At 37.0% G+C, this 21,278-nt stretch overlaps 1 protein-coding gene across 1 annotated transcript in view; it reads right to left on the bottom strand.

The window, feature by feature from the left end:
• Positions 1-1,013: 1,013 nt before the first annotated feature.
• LOC141641582 (uncharacterized) overlaps positions 1,014-21,278 on the bottom strand; it is a 33,302-nt gene continuing 13,037 nt past the window's right edge. The window contains exons 2-6 of the mRNA XM_074450239.1: positions 3,702-4,521; positions 2,039-2,311; positions 1,761-1,854; positions 1,093-1,695; positions 1,014-1,028 (exon numbers count right to left, since the gene is read on the bottom strand). Coding sequence (XP_074306340.1) covers positions 1,014-1,028; positions 1,093-1,695; positions 1,761-1,854; positions 2,039-2,311; positions 3,702-4,521 — 1,805 coding nt within the window. The remainder of the gene's footprint in view (positions 1,029-1,092; positions 1,696-1,760; positions 1,855-2,038; positions 2,312-3,701; positions 4,522-21,278) is intronic.

The following is a 21,278-nucleotide window of genomic DNA, read 5'->3' as shown; positions in this document are numbered from 1 at the left end:
TGAGTAAGGTCATTTTGAAAATTCATTGCACTGACTGGATCGCATATTGGAAGAAGCTTGGCTTGGTCTGTCGCGACTGTTAACTGCGCGACTTGTTCTTTCAATTCCGATATAACCGTTTCAGATTGCCGTGACATACTCATCATAATGGATTTTAATTCGGCAATTTCTTCACTTGCAGAAGGAAGAATCGGTAGTGGAGTTGGCGTGGAAGGGGTAGAGACATTCTTTATTTCTTCATATAGCTGAGAGAAAGGAACTCCCTGCTTGTATTTCTGATAAGCAAGAACGCGCTCTATACTTTCCATGCACAAGATAGGATCGTGCCCTTCCATGCCACATCTACCACATGGCTTTGTATGCTCTGTAATCGTAGGCATCTTGGCAAATAAACTTTCAAAGCAGCAACTAACCTGCAAAACTAATCAAAATTTTGCAGTAATGAGATCAGCCTCAAGGAATAAATTCCTTGAGACAAGGGACAAACTTATTTAAAGCAACAAAATTGCGCCACCTCCCCGGCAACGGCGCCAAAATTTGACATGTTTGTCGCGTACCTGTCAAAAATAACCAACTGGCTCTAACTAATATAGCTAGGGAAGTCGGGTCGAATCCACAAAGAGGTAGGAATTTGTCGGCTAAATCTAAGTTCGTCAAGGTAACCAAATTGGGAGTTTATAAATGTGATTTTCTAAACTAAAGAGAATAAGGAGAAGAGAATAAAAGGGAGGAAATAAACAGATAGAGAGAAATAGCTAAGACAAATGGTTCACCATAATCATCCGGTCAAGTAATCTAGGTCTCAGGTCAATGTTAATACAGTCTAAGGGGTAGCGAACGTCACCTTTCGGTCCTTAATTCACCCTAAAGCGTAAACAGCTTAACTTTCGCCCTCACTGCAATACCCTATTGTTCGCTACTAGTCTCGCCTTTTCCAACCTTTCGGTCCAGGTCAAGGATCACTAAGAATTAAATGTCTATTTGCGTCGACTCAATTAGACGGATACAATTAATTAGTTCTCCCAATACTGCAGCACACATTTTCTCAGTATGACAGAGTTCAGAATTCAAAGGATCCTGAACCAGATTCACCTGAATATCTTTAAGTGCTAACTCAGCGACATTAGTTAAGTTCTCAATATCACTGAATTTCTCCCTATTCAGGTTCCTGAAAGCTTTTTTCAATAACTTCAATTTCTGAACCACTCTAAACATTGGTGTCCCCTGAACTACTGTACTCCAACAATTCCTGACAGTAGAATCAAACTCCTTAGAAAATGCCCACATATTAAAGTACTTAAAAGACTTAGTACGTTGCTGATGTGAACATTCCAAGGAAATGAGACAGGGGCAATGATCAAATAACCCCTCAGGGAGGAAATTTGCCACACTGTCAGGGAAGGTAGTGATCCAATCATCATTTATCATTACCCTGTCAATTCTACTATACACTTTATCACCAGTTTCATGCTTATTATTCCACGTAAAAAAAGCACCAGTCGCTTTCAGATCAGCCAAATTGCAATCCTGAGTAACCTGGGCCAAAGGAAGAACATCGGCATAAGAAACAGGTGCCCCACCAATCCTTTCGTTAAAGTCCAAAATAGCATTGAAGTCCCCACAAACCACCCAAGGACCATTGATGCCCCTGTGGTAATCTCTAATGCTATTCCAAAGACTCTCCTCTCTACAAACCTTTATTGAAACCATACACCAAAGTATACCAGAAAGTTTTCCTCCTGAATTTATCATACACGCACCTCAGAATGTATGGCCTGGGCAGTCACATCCTTCACATTAACATCAAACATAGAAGGGTCCCATAATAACCATACTCTACCCCCACTGTGTAGGCTAGAATTAGTACATATGGACCAAGTCTAACACAAAGTATTCCTTACTTTATTCCAACTATGGCTTTTTATTTTAGTTTCAACTAAACCAAACAAACCTACATTATTCATATTAAGAAAATGCTTTATTTCAAGCTGTTTGTTAATACTATTCAGGCCTCGCACATTCCAAAAACCACAACTACCCATTGTCAACAAGGACCCTACTTCTTTCACCCTTTTCAACAATCCTATCTCTTGTCTTCTGAATAGAGTGACTCAAGGCTTCCATGAAGCTCAAGCCTCCCGGTATAAAAACTCTTTTCTCCCCAGACTCCTGTCTCATCATCCTTGTAAGGAGTCTTCTAGGCATGGACTGCTCAACCACTGGTTTAGACACAATCACAGGAGTAACAATGCCCCTCTCAACAGTAGCAGCTCTCTGCTGAGTTGGAGCTGTTGACACGTTTGTCGCGTACCTGTCAAAAATAACCAACTGGCTCTAACTAATATAGCTAGGGAAGTCGGGTCGAATCCACAGAGAGGTAGGAATTTGTCGGCTAAATCTAAGTTCGTCAAGGTAACCAAATTGGGGGTTTATAAATGTGATTTTCTAAACTAAAGAGAATAAGGAGAAGAGAATAAAAGGGAGGAAATAAACAGATAGAGAGAAATAAGACAAACGGTTCACCATAATCATCCGGTCAAGTAATCTAGGTCTCAGGTCAATGTTAATACAGTCTAAGGGGTAGCGAACGTCACCTTTCGGTCCTTAATTCACCCTAAAGCGTAAACAACTTAACTTTCGCCCTCACTGCAATACCCTATTGTTCGCTACTAGTCTCGCCTTTTCCAACCTTTCGGTCCAGGTCAAGGATCACTAAGAATTAAATGTCTAATTGCGTCGACTCAATTAGACGGATACAATTAATTGTAGCATTTAACCAACAAAGACAGTACCAGCATTAACCTAGTAAATCGATTACTCTCCCTTCATATTATGGATCCCCTATAGTCTCAGCATAAGAAAATTAGCTACTCATAATCATTGAATTATCAATAACAACAAACAGATAATTAAAACTAGACATGATGATGAAACTAATAAGGATTCAATTAAGCAATTATGATAATAAAGAGAAGAAGAATTAAAGCAATAAATAAGATTAAGAATAAAACTAGAATGATAATACCAATCGCAAAATCCAAATCCGAGTAGCAAAGTATAGAGGAGGAATAAAATCCAAAGAACAGTGACAAAGTATAATGGGGAAACGAACGAACGAAGTGAAGAGAGGAGTAACGTAGTTACTCTCTCAGTCTTATACTAAAAATCCATCCTAAAACCTAATCTATGGACTAATTACAAAAGCCCATGAAATAATTAGGCGGAAATTAACTAAAGCGCAAGAAACCACTCGATCGAGTAGAAATAATCTACTCGATCGAGCACTTCATCACCCAACCACTCGATCGAGTGGAAACAAACCACTCGATCGAGCACCTCGTGCAAAAACTCCTCGATTGACTCCTTAAATAGCTCGATCGACCAATCTTGAGCAAATAAAGCATTCGATTGAGTAATTAATCACTCGATCGAATGGTCTAAGCACGTTAAAACTTGAAATGCTTCCCGAATCCAGCTCACGCGTCTTCCAAGTGTTAGATTTCCAAGCTCCGGCTCCTTATTTTCCATGAATGCATACAATTGGGACAATTAAGGCTCGATTTAGCTCCTCTTCGGTTAATTCCTGCAAATTACATAAAACGAACCAAAGTAGAACATTCGGGGGTATTTGTAGCCAGGTGCTACATAAAAAGTACAGAAATGCGTGTAAAAATGAGGTAAAAACCTTATATAAAAGACACGCATCAGCTGTCACCTTCTGCACTGGAACATTCACCTGCTGCACAGGACCTTTCTTAACATTCTTCTTCCCAGGACCTGCAACAGTAGCAGCATTCCCTGGTTTGGGTTTCCACACCTTTGTTGCAGGTTTCCCTTCTCCTCTTCGACACTTAGCAGTCTCATGACCCATCCCCTTACATTTGCCACATGTAATAGGAAGCCAATCATACATAACTCTAAGATAATGTTGTTTGCCATTCTCATCAAAAAAACCAATTTCAGTGGGAAATTCCTGATCAACATTTACTTCAACCATTATTCTAGCATATCCCAGAAAATCCCTATTCTGTGTGGCTTCATCACTTTCAATGTAAGCCCCCACAATTCCACTGATTTTCCTGAGACAATCAGTCCCCCAAAACTTAACATCCAAGCCATACAATTTAATCCAAATAGGAACACGCTTAACATCATGTTTTACGAGTTCCATATCAGGTTCCCAAGCTTTCACAATTACCGGCTTGTTGTCAAAGATGAGATGACCATTATTTAACACAAGTTGTTGCTTTTCCTTAGTTTTAAAGCGTACCAAAAACAATCCATTAGGCATAAAAGCTATTTTATCCACACCAAACCCCTGCCAAACCCGCTTAACATAACCATTGAGTACAGAGCTGGGTGGGTTTGCACCTAATATGTAACACACAACAGAGGTAGACCAGAATTTCAGCTCACCAGCAACATCCTCAGACGTTAATCGGAGTACAGGTTTAGCCGGCGGCGTCTTCTCCACGTCCTGTTGTGGTGCCACTTCTTCAACTACTTCAAGCTCCTCATCCTCTATAATCGATTGCAGGTCAGAATTAAAATCATCTGAAGAAAAACGAAGATGTCTTGGGGTTTTCCCTTTATTAAAACGAATTTCAACACTATTTTTTTGATTTTTTGGTGAAGATTGCGATGAATTTGAGGGATTTTTGTTGTTTTTCTTATTCCGAGCCATGGTTGCTTCAAGAACAAGCTAAAACGGTTAGAAGATTAGAGAGGATTTTCTCTCTCTAATTTCTCTCTCATCCCGCCTTTTGAGTTTTTTTTTTACCATCTTACGTTTTAGTGATTGCTCGACTCGAATATGCGTAAAAAGTGCCCTCGTTAGAAGATTTAGTAAATTGATTAGGTTGATTAAAGATGGAGTTGGTCAAATTGGTCGGTCTATGTAACGTGACTGGGACTCGGAATGATCTGAGATTACGTGGTCGATTGATCAAGTACGTAGGCGTCGAAAGGCAATAGCGTAGTCTAGAATTCAAAGAGAGAAGAGAAGAGGCGGAACATTCGCGTGCCAAATATTCTGAAACAAATCACGGATTTGGAAACAAATCACGGAAATATTCTGAAAAGTGCGAAAAGAGGGCTGGAGAAGAAGCGCAACAGCTACTGCGACCCTTCGAAGAGGCGCAACACCTGCTGCGTCATTTCCCCAGAGGTTTCCTCCTCAGCAAGAAAGATTTCCGCATTTATTATGGAATTTCGGTTGATATACACTTCCTTATTCCATAAAACACAATATACGGTAGATATTTGCTTAAAATATTAATTTTAATTAGGAATAAATATCCAGAGAATTCTAGAACATTCCGGAATATTCCGACTCGGTATTTAAACTGTTTTTAGAAAATGAAGCGGTTTTTTACCAGGACTCCAAATGAACTCTGTCAAAACGACCGTATCGGTGCGTAGATGACGACCTAGGGGTTACTCTGGTGTTTGAGCTAGCACTTATCGATGAACTTACGGACTGCCATAAATCGTTTCGCGTATCAAACATGCGGCCCAATCATCAGTGGGTGGTTGGCGGGAGGTGTAGAAATGAGGTATCTACACGGGCTACCGGCTACCGCCGATCCATACCCGCACTCCCTTCCCCAGATCTGCCAACTAATACACCACTGCTTGGAAATGGACGATGATGGGTTCTCGGTCGTCGGCTTGGGTACGGGTGGAATAGGGTGGTGCAAACGGTCGGAGGCTGGGGTGGTTGGTCTGGTGGTAGTCTAGTGGTTGTGAGGAAGGGAGATGTGTCGTATTCTTGTTTTTTTTTTAATAATATTAATTAATTTGTTCTTTTCTCAATAATAATGATAGTTTTTTCTATTTTAGTTTGTTCTTATTCATTATAGTAATTTAATTTGATTTTTTATCAATTAACTAAAATAATTTATTTTTTTATTTATTCTAAAGATGTACATATAAGAGTTATTTTGATTATTGTTTAGGAAAAAGGGTAGGAGATAGAAATTTTATGAAAAAGTGTATGTGAAAGAGTAAAGTCCGTATGTGAAAAAAGTAATTCCGTTTTTTTATTGGGGTTGTCAAAACAAACCTCTAAAATAAAGTTTGTTCTTAAATTAACAAACTTGGTTTGAAAACAAAAACCGAGTTCTTTAAAAAAAAAACAAGAAAAATTTGGGAGTCCTAATGAAAAATTTGGGAGTCCTAATGAAAAACAACAAAAACCGATGTGCGGACATACAAGGAAAGATCGGTTAAGGAATGAGGTGATTAGGGAAAAGGTAAAAGTGGCGCCAATAGAGGACAAGATGATGGAAAACCGACTAAGATGGTTTGGCCACGTGAGAAGGAGACCTATGGACGCACCAGTTAGGAGGCTGGAGACTTGGAGAACAGAAAAGGTCCCTAGAGGTAGAGGAAGACCGAGACAGACATGGTTGAGAGTGATAGAGCACGATATGAGAGTTCTGGAGCTTGAGGAGAGTATGGTGACGGAGAGGGCAAAATGGAGGGAAAGGATACATGTGGATTTTTAGTATTTGATGTTTTTTGACATATTTAGTGTTTTTTTATTTAATTTAAAGAAATTAATTTATTTATTTTTCTCTCCTTTATTACACTTTTTCACCAACCACTTCCTTATAGATTTCATCTGGTTCATTCCGGATCCTTCACTCTATTTCGGTTTTTAAAAATCGTTTTAATCCTTTCTCTCGATTTAAATTTTAAGTTTTTATAAAAGAAAGACGGAATTCGATTTTAAAACCCCTAAGTTCACCTTGACTTTCAATTACATTTTCGTTCTTCCTTTTTGTTTTTCATCTTCCCTTTTTTATTCGCATTTTGAGGCGTGCGTGCACCCATGGACGGTTCGAAAAGATGATTCATGTCAGCCGACCCCAAATCATTTTGGGATTAAGGCTCTGATGTTGTTGTTGTTGTTGTAATGAAAAATTAACCAATAATTACATTACCCAATTAGTTATGGATTAAAGAAAAAATTTATTTAAAGATTTTTTTTTTCATTGTGACAAAAAATTTGAGATTATTGAGATTGTCAAAATATGACATGACAAAAGAAGAACTTTTATTCCATTGCACTTGCTCTTAAATACTAGGAGTATATCTTAAATGTAGTATTTCCCCTGTGAACATTTCTCAATGAATAGTTTTCATCCATCAAACAATCAATATATATATATATATATATATATATATATATATATATAGGAGTTCTAATGAGTCCAACATGTGTCATTGAGTCTATAAGTCCCTCGAAGGGCCATTGGATGGACTCAATGGATGGTTGAGATGAATTTGATTAAGAGCTATTAAAAAGAAAAGGTAAAAAATGTGGATGGTTGGATTGAGATGGGTGGTTGAGATTGAAAATTACCAAAAAAAATTACCACTAATCAAATTTCTATACACTAATTAATTTTTCTTTCTCTCTCTAGCCCCTAATTAATCGCTTTTGAGTTTGATTTGAAGTGTAAATGTAATGTTGTATGAGTTTTACAAGTGTAAATGTGATGTTTTACGAGTGTAAATGTAACATTTTAAGAGTGTAAATTTGATTTTTTGTGACGAAAATTTTGAATTTATATAATTTTAACATTTTACAAGTGTAAATGTGATGTTTTACGAGTGTAAATGTAACATTTTATGAGTGTAAATTTGTTTTTTTGTGACGGAAATTTTGAATTTATATAATTTTAACATTTTACAAGTGTAAATTTGATGTTTTACGAGTGTAAATGTAACATTTTAAGAGTGTAAATTTGTTTTTTTGTAACGGAAATTTTGAATTTATATAATTTTAACATTTTACAAGTGTAAATTTGATGTTTTACGAGTGTAAATGTAACATTTTAAGAGTGTAAATTTGATTTTTTGTGACGGAAATTTTGAATTTATATAATTTTAACATACTACAAGTGTAAATTTGATGTTTTACGAGTGTAAATGTAACATTTTAAGAGTGTAAATTTGATTTTTTGTGACGAAAATTTTGAATTTTTATAATTTTAGCATTTTACAAGTGTAAATTTGATGTTTTACGAGTGTAAATGTAACATTTTAAGATTGTATATTTGATTTTTTGTGACGGAAATTTTGAATTTATATAATTTTAACATTTTACAAGTGTAGATTTGATGTTTTACGAGTGTAAATGTAATAGTTTAAGAGTGTAAATTTGATTTTTTGTGACGAAAATTTTGAATTTATATAATTTTAACATTTTACGAGTGTAAATGTGATGTTTTACGAGTGTAAATGTAGTATTTTAAGTGTAAATTTGAAAGTTTTAGAGTGTAAATTTGGTCCTTTGAGTGTGACTTTGGTCCTTTATAAGTGTAACTTTGGTCCTTTACGAGTAAAACTTTAGTCCGACTACCAACAAACACCACCAACGCCGTCCTCCACCACCAACTCATATCCACAAAAATTATATGAATGCAAATATATATAAATTTAACGAGTGTAAATGTACAGATATACGAGTGTAAATGTAAAAATTATGAGTGTAAATCTGAAAAATGCGTGTAAATGTAAAGAAATATGAGTGTAAATGTGAGAAAATACAAGTGTAAATTTTAAAAAAATATGAGTGTAAATGTGAGGATATACAAGTGTAAATTTAAATAAAAACGAGTGTAAATGTGAGGAAATATAAGTGTAAATTTAAAGAATTACGAGTGTAAATGTGAGGAAATACAAGTGTAAATTTAAAGAATGATGAGTGTAAATGTAAAGAAATATAAGTGTAAATGTAAACAAATATGAGCGTAAATCTAAAAAATGCGTGTAAATGTAAAGAAATATGAGTGTAAATGTAAAGAAATACGATTGTAAATGTAAAAAAATATGAGTATAATAAATATATTTATTAGATCTCGAAAAAAAAACTAAAAAACCAAAAAATTATTTTATAAAAGAACTAAAAAAATAAAAACACAGGAAATACGAGTGTATAATATAGATCTACAAAAAAAACTAAAAGAAAAATTTTTAAACTAAAACTAAATCTGAAAACAACCACCGCAAAAATGAAATCCCTAGATCTAAAACGAGCGAGAGAAAAACAAGTCCAAACTTAAAAAAAAATACGATCTATTGTACACGTTGATGGCCATATACCTGTATGCAACTCGCAATTAAAAAAAAGGGGGAAAACATTTAAAAAACAGAAACTAAATCAGAAACACGAAAAACATGGTGGATGGTGATCGAAAACAGAAAAAAAAACAATTAAAACTCAGATCTGAAACAAGGGAGAGAGAAGGGTGGTGTTGCTGGTGTTGCGCGGTGGTGGCCGTCGTTTTTCATGTGTGTTGTGGTGGTGACATGGTGGAGTGCTGCGGTGGTGTTGTTGTGGTCGGGTTGTGAGAATGGTGGTGCGGATTGTGTCGAGTGGTTGTCGGGTGATTTGTGGGTCATGGCGGGTGGTTTGTGGGTCGTGGCGGTGGTGGGAATTTGTGGATCGTCGTGGCGGTGGAGAGATCCGAGAGGGACAATGGTGGTGGGAGGGGAGTGGCAGATCTGGTCGGAGAAAGAGGAAGTAGGGTAGTGGCGGTGGTGGTGCATGATTTGAGGAGGGCTGGTTGGAGGAGATAGTGGTTGTTGTGGTGCGTGGTTTGGTGGAGACAGCGGTGTGGGAGCTGGCGGGTCGGGCGGGGCGGCGTGGTGGTCGGCAGGTATGTGCGTGGTGATCCTTGGTGTTGGTGTCGGGTTGTGGTGGTGCGTGGTAGTAGGTTTTTGGTGATGGGTGTAAGGTAGTTGGTGGTGGTTGGTGGGTGAGTGAGGAAGAAATGAGGGATTTTTTTAGTTTTTCTGATTTTTTTGGTTTTTAGAGAGATGAGAGGAATGATAATTGTGTGAGATGAGAGAGAAGTGAGTGGAAAATAAATTATATATAGTTAAATTAGTGGTTGATTAGTGAAGGTAGTGAGAGAAAGAGTTTAATTAGCATTTATCCCCTACTTTTTGCACTAATCCCTTACTTTTTGTCTTCAATCTCAAACCTTCATCTCATCTTTTCAATGGCCCTAAAGAGGACTTATGGACTCAATGAATTTTGGTGGACTCATTAGATCTCATTTCTATATATATATATATATACACACTTAAAGAGGAACTTTTGAAGCGATTTCATTGGTTCAAGTTTTGTGAATTATTTAAGTTATAAAAAACTGAAATAAGATAAATATATTAGTGTTATAATTGTCAACTATTGAAAAATTATCTACTTAAATCGATAAAAAAATTATAAAAAGATTAAATATCTAATTAAAAGAACAGTAGGTCTCATGAGAGACCGTCTCCCACTAATTTAGTGGGAGACATAATAGGGAAAAAAGAAATTCAGTGGGTCCCTTATCCCCTCATATGAGAGGTCTCTCAATAATGCTATTGAGAGACCGTCTCTCTGGAGTTTTTGTGTTAAAAGAAATAAAACAGATAAAACACAAAATAATAAAAATAAGAGTCCAACCACATAACATGTATCCAACTCATAAGGAAGTCAAATTCCTCTTCTATTTTTTGTTTTCTTATAAAAGCCGTCATGACATGAGGAACTACGAAGGTAATTAGCACGAAGACAGAAAACAAACCGATAGAGATGCCTACAAAAAAGGCCTACAAAAGTTAGAAGGATGGTGATAGGGCGCCACCGGATGGCGCTGAATCTCGGCGCCACCATAACTTATAAAAAAAAAATAGAATATCAATTTTCGTTTTTGCGCCAAATGTTTAAGGATAGTAATGTAATTTATATCTATTCAATTAAAATCAAACTCTTTAACTAAATCATTTTTCTAAATAATATTTTACACCAAAACAATTTAATATGTTATTCATTAACCTCGATTTTCATCTACTGAATTTTTCATCTGCAAGCCAACAAAAGCGAAAAAAATTTAATATGACCTGAAAAAAGTCGATCGTGTCAGATCAATTGTCGACATACTTGACAGCTTACCCACACAGCCACAACCTCTAATGAATTTAAGTCTCTTTATACGAGTATGTAGTCATTTGTGCGCATCTATAAACTTGATCATGTTCATGGTTCACATGGAAAGATCAGATGGTCTTCTTTGCTAGGTCTTCTTTGCTATGATGAACAGTTTCAATATTGCTACAAATATGGCGTTGTTCCCTCATTGAACTTTTATGGTTATATGTAAGATAAATTATTAAGGATCATTGTATAGGGTACATACCTTTAGCGGAAGCAGCAGTCGGATCGTCTGGAGTGCACAATAATAATAATAATAGTGATAGATTAGTATACTAGGATCTTCTCCTCCCTCTTCTAGGTTTCCTTACGATGACAATCAATGGGGCATGTCAACCCAATAACCTATTTATATAGGTTAAAGGTATTCTAGACAGGAAGAGAGACCTAGCCATAATAGAACTGTATTTGGGCCCCCCCATCATGCTGCCTACTGTATAATAAACCGGCCCAACACTTATCAGTACCATCACACTATGTACTTAACCGTACTAACTGAGACAGACCTAGGCCCAATGGATCATATAACTATAGTGGGCTTTACCGGTCACATTCAACCCGTTTTCATAAATAAGAAAACCGACTAATGAAAGTCCAAATCAAGCATTCTCCCACTTGGGCGACATTTGTTGGTTTTATTAAAAGAAGTTTTATTTTATGAAAATATTTCGAAAACCTTTATTTTGTAAAATGACTCTCGGGTTGAACAACATGGCCATAAAAAACATCTCAGTCTACAGAACTCGGTCCAATAAGCAATTTAATGTGAACCATATCGGACATAGTACAATTAAGTCATACAAGACCTTCCATGATCACAACACCAAAAGCTTACCGACATGAGTCTCAAGTGTGACAAAGTGTAGTGTGGTTTTAGCATAATAGATCCAAACTTTAAGATGAGCAAGCTTAACCACATTCGGTCACAGTCTCAATCAAGACCCACTTCTGAAGAAGTATTCCCCTTAATTTTTACCTTAAAAGGGTAAATACCACTTAAGGTATATTTATAATCATTAGACATTAAACCACCCAATAAAGGGTAAATACACCAAAACAGGCAATGGCTAAACAGCCAACATCCATTAAAGGATAATTCCACCACAAAAGGGCAAATACACCACAAATGACAATAGCTCAAAAGCCAACATCCACCAACATCCATTACAAGACATAATCCACCCACTAAAAGGCAAAAGCTTCAATGCAGAACATCTCTTAACGAGACACACTCATACATGCATTAAGCTTATATTTAACATGCATACACTTAGTGAGAATTAAAACATCAACCTTATCACTGAAAGCATATAGTACCTTAAGTACCAAAAATCTCAATTACAACTCCCACTAATTCAATGCATCATATAACTCATATCTTTAACATACTTTTCAAAACTCAATAACCATGAGTGCTTTAGTCAATGAGTTCGCAATCAACTCCTTAGTTTAAAAGATACACAAACTCGATATTTCCAAGTTCAACCCATTCTTTAACTTTATGAATTTTCAAATAAAAAAAACTTAGATTTGACACATTTTACAATATCTCATTCCTTTAGCATGATGAGGAGTTGTATATATAATAAGCTATAATCTTTGCCTCCGTAATATAGATGGACAATTAGACAGTACATTATGTTTGACACTTTTTCAAGATATAACACCAACAACTAACATAAAAACAAATCCTGTACCGGATTTCATATCATCAAACATAACCTTCAGCATACATCAAATTACCAACAACACTATCATAAGAAATATCCTACATAGTGTTCTCATCAAATCTATTTTAAGGACGACATTCATTCTTACTTGAGATAATCCTAACATTCTGTTAGACATGTCACACACAATCTTAATACCAAGCACAAAATATCATTTCCCCAAGTCGTTCATGTCGAAGACAATGAAAAGATTTACTTTTGTGTCATGCAACAAACCAAGATCATTACTACCAAGTAAAGGATCATCAACATAAAGGATAAGAAATATCAATTCAATATCCTCTCACTGATCTTGTAATATATGCAAATATCATTAACATTTTCAACAAGTTCATTAGACTCCACAAACTTATGAATCTTCATATAGCATTGACTAGAAACTTGTTTCAATGCATATATAAATTGATTTCCTTAATTTACATACCATATATTCTTTACCTTTCTCTACAAAACCATCATTCAAAAAACAATGCGAATATCCATTTTGGTATAACTTTAAATCATGAACAGTTAAAGACCTAAGAATCCTTTGAAATAATAGGTGAAACTATTTTATTGAAATTCACATCTTCTATTTTAGTATAACCCTTTGTCACAAATATATCCTTAGGTTTCTTAATAACCTTTATAATCCATCTTTATTTTAAAGATTCACTTTACACCCGACTGGATCAAAAAATCACTGGAGTAACAAATAACTCCTAGACTTTATTATGTATCTTATCGATTGCATCTCATCACATATATAACCTCCTTATGATTTATCAGCTTTTACAAAATAAATACCTTGTTTATAGGTTATAACCTTAACTATTTCACTCAGTCATAATCAACTTCCCCGATATAGACACCAAAATCACCATACGTAAATGCATGATTTCTCTTTAAAAGCAGCTTAGAGATGCAACAACATGTGACAAATTATTAAAGGATTGTGAAATAGTATTATCGGTCATCATACTTCCCCCCTTAGAAAAAGAAGAAGAAATATTTTTCTAATGCATAATTAGAAGACTAACAAACTCATGATGAGGGAAACAAACCTTCTGTTACATTAACAGGTCCCTTAGTCATTCTCTAGAAAATCAACCCTCATAAACTCCATAATTCATATACTATTTAAAGGATAACATAATCTATAAAATTTAAAAGTTGCAGGAAATCTAATAAACAGTGTAGGAGTGGTTTTGGGATTAAACTTCTTTTCCGAATGGTTATAAAGTATTACCTCAACAGACAACGCCAAAACTCAATTGGATTAAACTTGGTTTTCTTCTTATCCACAATTCAAATGGAGTTTTAGAAACTAAGTTGTCGGGTACTAGATCCAAGATATATAAGACACCTTTAAAAGCTTTACCTCAGATAAAATCTGTTAATTTGTATCTCGATATCAAACTCATCGCGTATTTTTCTTACTTCAATTTGTTGAATAAGACTTCACATATCATACAGTCTAACAATATGTATTCAACAAAAAAAAACTCATATACAATCCCGAACCACCATGTTTATCATAAAAACTCACTATCTCGATCTCATCTCGCATTATTAATGATCAATATTTACCAAGTTCTAAACCTTGACGATAATTACTTTGAACTTAACAAGAGCCTTACGCTTATTACTTATAAGGTAAACATAATTACATCTATATTAACTATCAATGAATATGATAGACGACGTCTTTCCAAAAATAATAGAGAATAGTGTTCACAATGCCAGTGTGATTTAGTTTTTTTTTTCTTTTTTTTTTTTCCGAATACAATCAACACAAGTGATATCAAAATCCCCAAAATTATGCCCACAAAAATTTCACATTTGACAAGTCCATTAATATACTCATTAGAAACATGGCTAAGACTCTTATGCCATAAAAAAAATGAAATTTCTTGGTCAATCTGTTGGGGCTGGTGTCCTCCACAGTTAGTGCAATGACATATAAATCTCTAAAAGGATCAAAGGGTATACTTTTGTAATATTATCAGTTGGTCCACGTTTATCAATAACGGTTGGCTTGCTAGATAAGTTTGACGATATTGTCATACAGATGGCGGTGATCAACTGGTCCCTAAAAGTCACACCTATAGGATACGTTTGAGAGATGTGACGGTATGAAAATACAGTCATGTTGATGCCTAATATGACTAAGCGGTTAGTCGGAGTTATTGACTAATAATTAGTCAAACGCGATGTTGAGATAATTATTTAATACGGATTAAATAATACTGGCTAGGTGAATTAAGCGGTTAATTCGGAAATTGAATATAAACGGTTATATTTAATTAATGTATATTGAATTAATTAATTATACAATATTGTCATTGTCGGACAAGTATTAATATGTCGACTGGTTCATGTTACTAGTCGACATTTTAAATATCCGATAACGGATGACGATTTATAATAAGAACCCGTCATATACATTTAGCAAAACGAGTCGGACCACGAGTTAAATAAGGAGAAAGTGGAAAGCCCACTCCCTCCCTTTGCATTCGGTCGACCGAATAGAACAAAAGGAGAGTCCTTCTCTCCTTTTGACCTAATCCTTCTCATTTGAAGAAAAATTAGGGTTTTGGAGCCTTTTTCTCTTAAATTCTAGATCTCACATCAGAAAACTCACAAAAGCTCTCTCAATATTGCAAGGCAATCAGAGAGCAATTTCTAGCACAAGGGGCATAGTTTCAGACGATCTTGGGTGCAACGATTAGGAGGAAATCTGCGTTGATTTCTATTCTTAGGCCGATTATACACAGGACCTGAGGTTGATTCTTATTCTTTTATCGTTTCTCTTGTTTTTCGTTTATGACCATTAATCACATGATAAATTACTTTATAGTCCTTAGTTTTAAGGGGTTTTATACGGATATTACCCTATAAGTGGTATCAGAGCGAGGCCACGTAAATTTTTCATCGTGATTTTCATAAAACGATTTGAATCGGTAATTTTGCCTTGAAAGTCGTGATATGTTGTTCACGCCGATTTTCTGTCTTTTGTTGTAAACAAAATGGCGGAACGATCGATCGATCGAGGTCCGATCTTCTCATCTTCTTTGTAAAAAGTCGACCGAACTGATCAGTCGATCGAGGACTGTAGTGTCTCGATCGATTGGTTTTGTTTTCGATTTGTTTTTGCATATTGTTTTATAAACGGTCTTTATAGCAATATGTTAAGGTTTTGTCAATTGTAGACTTAATTTAATACGAATTAGGTCAAAATTGCAATTGGTTTTGTTTTGTCAAATCGATTTCACGAGGGTTTTATTTTTCGATCGAGAGGTAAAGTGTTTTGGCGGCGCTGAAAAATTATTTTTCCATGTTTTATTTTTCATTTTGGCCATAAAATGTACATTATGCGGATTTTGTACACTCGCTTGATTGTGAAACGGTTCACACACGTACCATTTAGTTATTTTAAAGCGGTTTAAAGTAACGGATTGTAATGGTTTAAAATTAAGTTGATAAAAGCGGTTTTGTCACATAATTTTAATCGTTAAAAGGTGGTTTGGATAAATTTAACATAATTACGGAATTATGTCACGAATAAATTTTGTTTTAGTTGATGCATTTTTATTTATCGTTACTTTTGAATGTCATGAATGTTTTTATTACGTATTTAATTTTACAAACAGTTGTAACTTAGTGTGGCCTTAGTAGAACGTGTTACCGTAATGATGGAACACGGTCTTGGTTGTATTTTGAGATCTCGCATCTCCGTTTTGGTTTTTTCCTTGTAATTACAGTTTTAATTTAGAATGTAAATAGGTTTATATTTTGTAAATTTTAAATTGTAATTTTGAGAAGACCAAAGATGGAGATCGGATGCTCACTCCCACTGCATGGATCAAGATGGAACATCAAGACAAGCTTCTCGGGTCCAACGGTGGATTCCAAAGTTGTATTATATTTATCTTGCTAGGATAGGCCACACTAGGACTTTTATTTACGTATTGCATTTTTTTTATGTTTTTCATCGTAACGATAGTTTGCATCATATTCCGCCTAAAACCAAACCACCTAATATTTGTATGAAAACTGACTCATATAGAGGTTACGCGTTAGTTTTATATAACATACAGATGTCACACGGTCTTAATAAGCCATCACCTAAGTTAATTCATTCACGTAATGCTAGATTTTCGTTCACTTAAAATGAATTAAAACTAAGTTGATGGGATCTTCCTCGTATAACCAAAAATTGAGAATAGTCTTTATAGGTCAAACTCCAATGAATCCCTTCTTCGTCGGTAGGCATAATATGACCCCTTCTACGTCGGGTAAGTTGGAACTGATTGACCTATTTTATCTCAACACTATGGTCACTCGTACGATCCTGTGATTATGGTGGACTAAAGATAGGATTTACGGAAATCTATCGACCAAGAGTTCTAACGGTAGAACTAGCCAAACAGTTGGCTTATCAATTTACGGAAATTGAGTCTTGGGATCATTTGTATAATTCTTGAGGTAGATCGATTATACAAGTGCAATGAGTCTACACGTTAAAATGAATTTTAAATAGACTTAAATCACCTCGATGAGTTGCTTATTTCGTTTTGTTTTTCTTTCTTTTTCAGTGTAGAACACGATCATTTAAACTGCTAATAACAAAATGGTTGGCCGTACGGACGACCCAATGCCAAGTGCCACATTGGACCGTGAGTCCTGGCTTCGAATCTTCATGAATCAGATGAATCAGTCTACTCGACTGAAGAATGATGGAACAAACTTCGCGGACTGGGAGGCGGCATTACGGAATGCTGCCATTGCTGACGGGAAGCTCAAATATCTGATAGAGCCCATCCCGCCAAACCCAAGCCTCACGGCTGAAGCTAACGAGACCGCCACGTATAGCGATTTCGTCATGGAAGCGGGTGCGATAAATAACGTACTCATTTTTGCAATGGAATCCAATTTGCAGAAACGCTTCATAGCCCAAGGTGCAAACAAGATTTTCACCACGCTCACTAAGGAATTCTCGAAAGCACCGAGAATCGTGACCTATGAGCATACCTGTCGCTTCTTTGAGGCGAAACTCCAGAAGGGCCAACCGGTTAGCCCACACATTCTCAGCATGATTGAGAATGTCGAGAAACTGGAGGCACTTGATTGTAAGATCAGCGAGAACATCGTGATTGACCGCATGCTTCATTCACTCCACGATGGTTTTACGCTCTTTAGAGCCAATTACTATATGAATGATTTGAAGAAAAGTCCTCATGCACTACACTCCCTTCTCGTACAGACCGAGAAGGACATGAAGTTTAGTGGGAGCCTGAAACAGGATGTTCTCGTTGTGTCAAACAAGGGCAAGGGTAAGGGCAAAGCTCAGGCAGACCTAGCAGTAGGTAGCCGAAGTTTAAGAAGTAGGGATCAGGTAAGAGTGGGCCTGGTGAGTCGAGCACCTCACTAGGTGCGACAAAGAGCAAGGACGGTAACATGGAATGCCATCACTGCCACAAGACTGGGCATTGGAGGCGTACATGTCCTCGTATACCGTGAGGACATAAAAGCGGTCGCGTTACTCTGTTGGTATGTCTACTTCTTCTTCTTTTATTCATATGAGTGAGATTAACCACGCAAGTTACGGAACTTGGGTACTAGATACTGGTTGTGGTTCTCATCTGTGCAATCATGTGTAGGGCCTCCGAAACATCGAACCCCTCGTAAAGGGTGAGGTGGACTGCGTGTCGGGAATGGAGCACGAGTGGTGCCGTCTCGAGGGGAACATATGTGATCCGACTTCCTAGCGGATTTGAGTTATTTTTATATAATCGCTTATTATGTACCCGTTTATCTAAAAACATTATTTCGGTTTACGCACTTGACAAACTTGGTTTTTCATTTCTAATAGAGAATAATAGTCATTTGTTTTCTCGTTACACGATATGATTTACTGGCAAGGCGCTCCATGAATGGAATTTATGTTTTAGATCAGACCACCGAAATATTGCACGTAATGAATAAGAAGTTAAAAGTTGGTGACAAAGATCAAACTTATCTATGGCAGTGCCGTATGGGACACATTAATGAGAAACGCGTTAAACAGCTCATACAGAATGGAGCTATCTCGGCCTTTGATTTTGAATCATTTGGCACGTGTGAATCATGTCTCATTGGTAAAATGACTCGAATTTCCTTCAAAGGTGTTGGAATGCGCGATGCTGACCTATTAGGACTCATACATACGGATGTGTGTGGACCTATGTCAATCACCGCACGAGAAGGCTATAGGTATTTCATCACTTTCACGGACGATTTAAGTAGATATGGCTATGTCTACTTAATGAAGCATAAAAGTGAGTCCTTTGAGAAATTCAAAGAATACCAGAATCGGGTACAGAACCAACTGGGTAGAAAGATTAAAACACTACGATCAGATCGTGGTGGTGAGTATCTTTCACACGAGTTTGATCAACACCTTAAGGACTGTGGGATTGTCTTACAGTTAACTCCACTTGGAACACCTCAGTTGGATGGTGTGTCCGAACGGAGAAATCGAACACTACTTGATATGGTTCGATCCATGATGAGTCACACCGTATTGCCTGATTCAATGTGGGGTTATGCTCTTCTGTCAGCTGCTCTAATACTTAACCGAAGTCCGTCTAAATCTGTTGACAAGACTCCATATGAACTATGGAAGGGAACGGTCCCCAACTTGTCCTTTATACGGGTTTAGGGCTGCGAGGCTTATGTCAAGTGGAGACACGAGGATAAGCTCGGCCCGCGATCGGTCAAGACATACTTTATAGGTTATCCTAAAGGAACATTTGGTCATTACTTCTATTCGCCAACCGAACAACGTGTATTTGTTGCGGCTAGTGCGACATTCTTAGAGAAGGAGTTTCTCGAGAACGCGAGAACACGAGAAGTAATAGAACCTTCGAGCTGTCAGAGATTCCAGAACCAAATGCCGAGCAACCATTGGAGGAACCAGTTCCTTCAATTCCGGCTGCGGTTAGTATTCTTGAGGAACCCAGGAGGTCGGGAAGAGTCTCTATTTCTCCGGACAGATACATTGGTTTGGTCGAGGAACATGACATAGATGACATTCTGCTCTTAACGAGTAGTGAGCCCGCAACCTATAAAGGTGCCATGACTAGTTCCGACTCAAAGCTATGGCTTGAGGCCATGCAATCCGAGATGGACTCCAAATATGAGAACAACGTATGGGATCTTATTGACTTACCAGCTAAGGTTCGTCCCCTTCAATGCAAATGGCTTTACAAGATAAAGCATTCTGTGGAAGGTCAACAAGATATCTATAAAGCACGACTAGTTGCTAAAGGTTTCACCCAAGTGCCAGGTTTGTACTACGATGAAATTTTTGCACCCGTAGTCATGCTGCGTTCCATTCGGATTATCTTAGCGATTGCCGCTTTTCATGACTATGAAATTTGGCAGATGGATGTGAAAACCGCCTTCTTAAACGGTTATTTGGAGGAAGAGTTGTACATGGTACAACCCGAAGGTTTCATCGATCCTGAACATCCTAAGAAAGTGTGCAAGCTTAAGCGTTCCATTTATGGACTTAAGCAAGCTTCTCGGAGTTGGAATCATCGTTTCGACCAAGTGATAAAAGAAAATGGATTTACTCGATCGGTCGAGGAACCATGTCTATATATCAAGTCGAGTGGGAGCAAGATTGTCTTCCTAATATTGTATGTTGATGATATACTCCTGATTGGGAATGACATACCTCTCCTAACTTCGGTAAAAGTATGGTTGAAGAACCACTTCCAGATGAAAGATCTGGGTGAGGCACAAAGAATTTTGGGCATCCGTATCTATCGAGATAGATCACGTCGGATGTTATCTCTCAGTCAGGAGTCTTATATAGACAAGATTCTAGAGAGATTCAGCATGACTAACTCCAAAAATGGGTTTCTTCCTATGGCTCCAGGGGTGCATTTGAGCAAGTCTCAGGCAACAAAGACACCGGAAGAGATAGAGCGCATGACCCGGATTCCTTATGCTTCGGCTATAGGATCAATCATGTATGCCATGATATGCACACGTCCGGACGTGGCATATGCATTGAGTATGACAAGTCGATTCCAACAACATCCAAGTGAATCACATTGGATGGCTGTCAAGAACATTCTTAAGTACCTACGGAAGACTAAAGATTGGGCATTGACTTATGGAGGCGATCAAAAGCTATGCGCAACCGGTTACGCAGATGCTAGCTTCAAAACGGATCGAGATGACTCGAAATCTCAGTCTGGATTCATTTTTACTCTTAATGGCGCTGCAGTCAGCTGGAAGAGTTCCAAACAAAGTGTTACAGCAGATTCTACGACTGAGTCCGAGTACTATGCCGCGTCTGAAGCTGCAAAGGAAGCGATATGGATGCGTCAATTCTTACAAGGACTATCTGTAGTGCCTAGTTCGAATGACCCGATCACCATCTATTGCGACAATAGAGGTGCCATCTTCCAGGCTAAGGAGCCTAAGTCTAGCAACAAGTCTAGACATGTACAACGGAAAGCTCATCTAATCCGAGATTACGTGGAGCAAAAGGAGGTAGTGATAGAAAAGATTGCTAC

The sequence above is a fragment of the Silene latifolia genome, chromosome 2, assembly GCF_048544455.1.
Source record: "Silene latifolia isolate original U9 population chromosome 2, ASM4854445v1, whole genome shotgun sequence".
Taxonomy (NCBI): Eukaryota; Viridiplantae; Streptophyta; class Magnoliopsida; order Caryophyllales; family Caryophyllaceae; genus Silene; species Silene latifolia.
The sequence above is the reverse complement of the archived record's forward strand: the minus strand, read 5'-3'. Positions and strand labels throughout refer to the sequence as shown.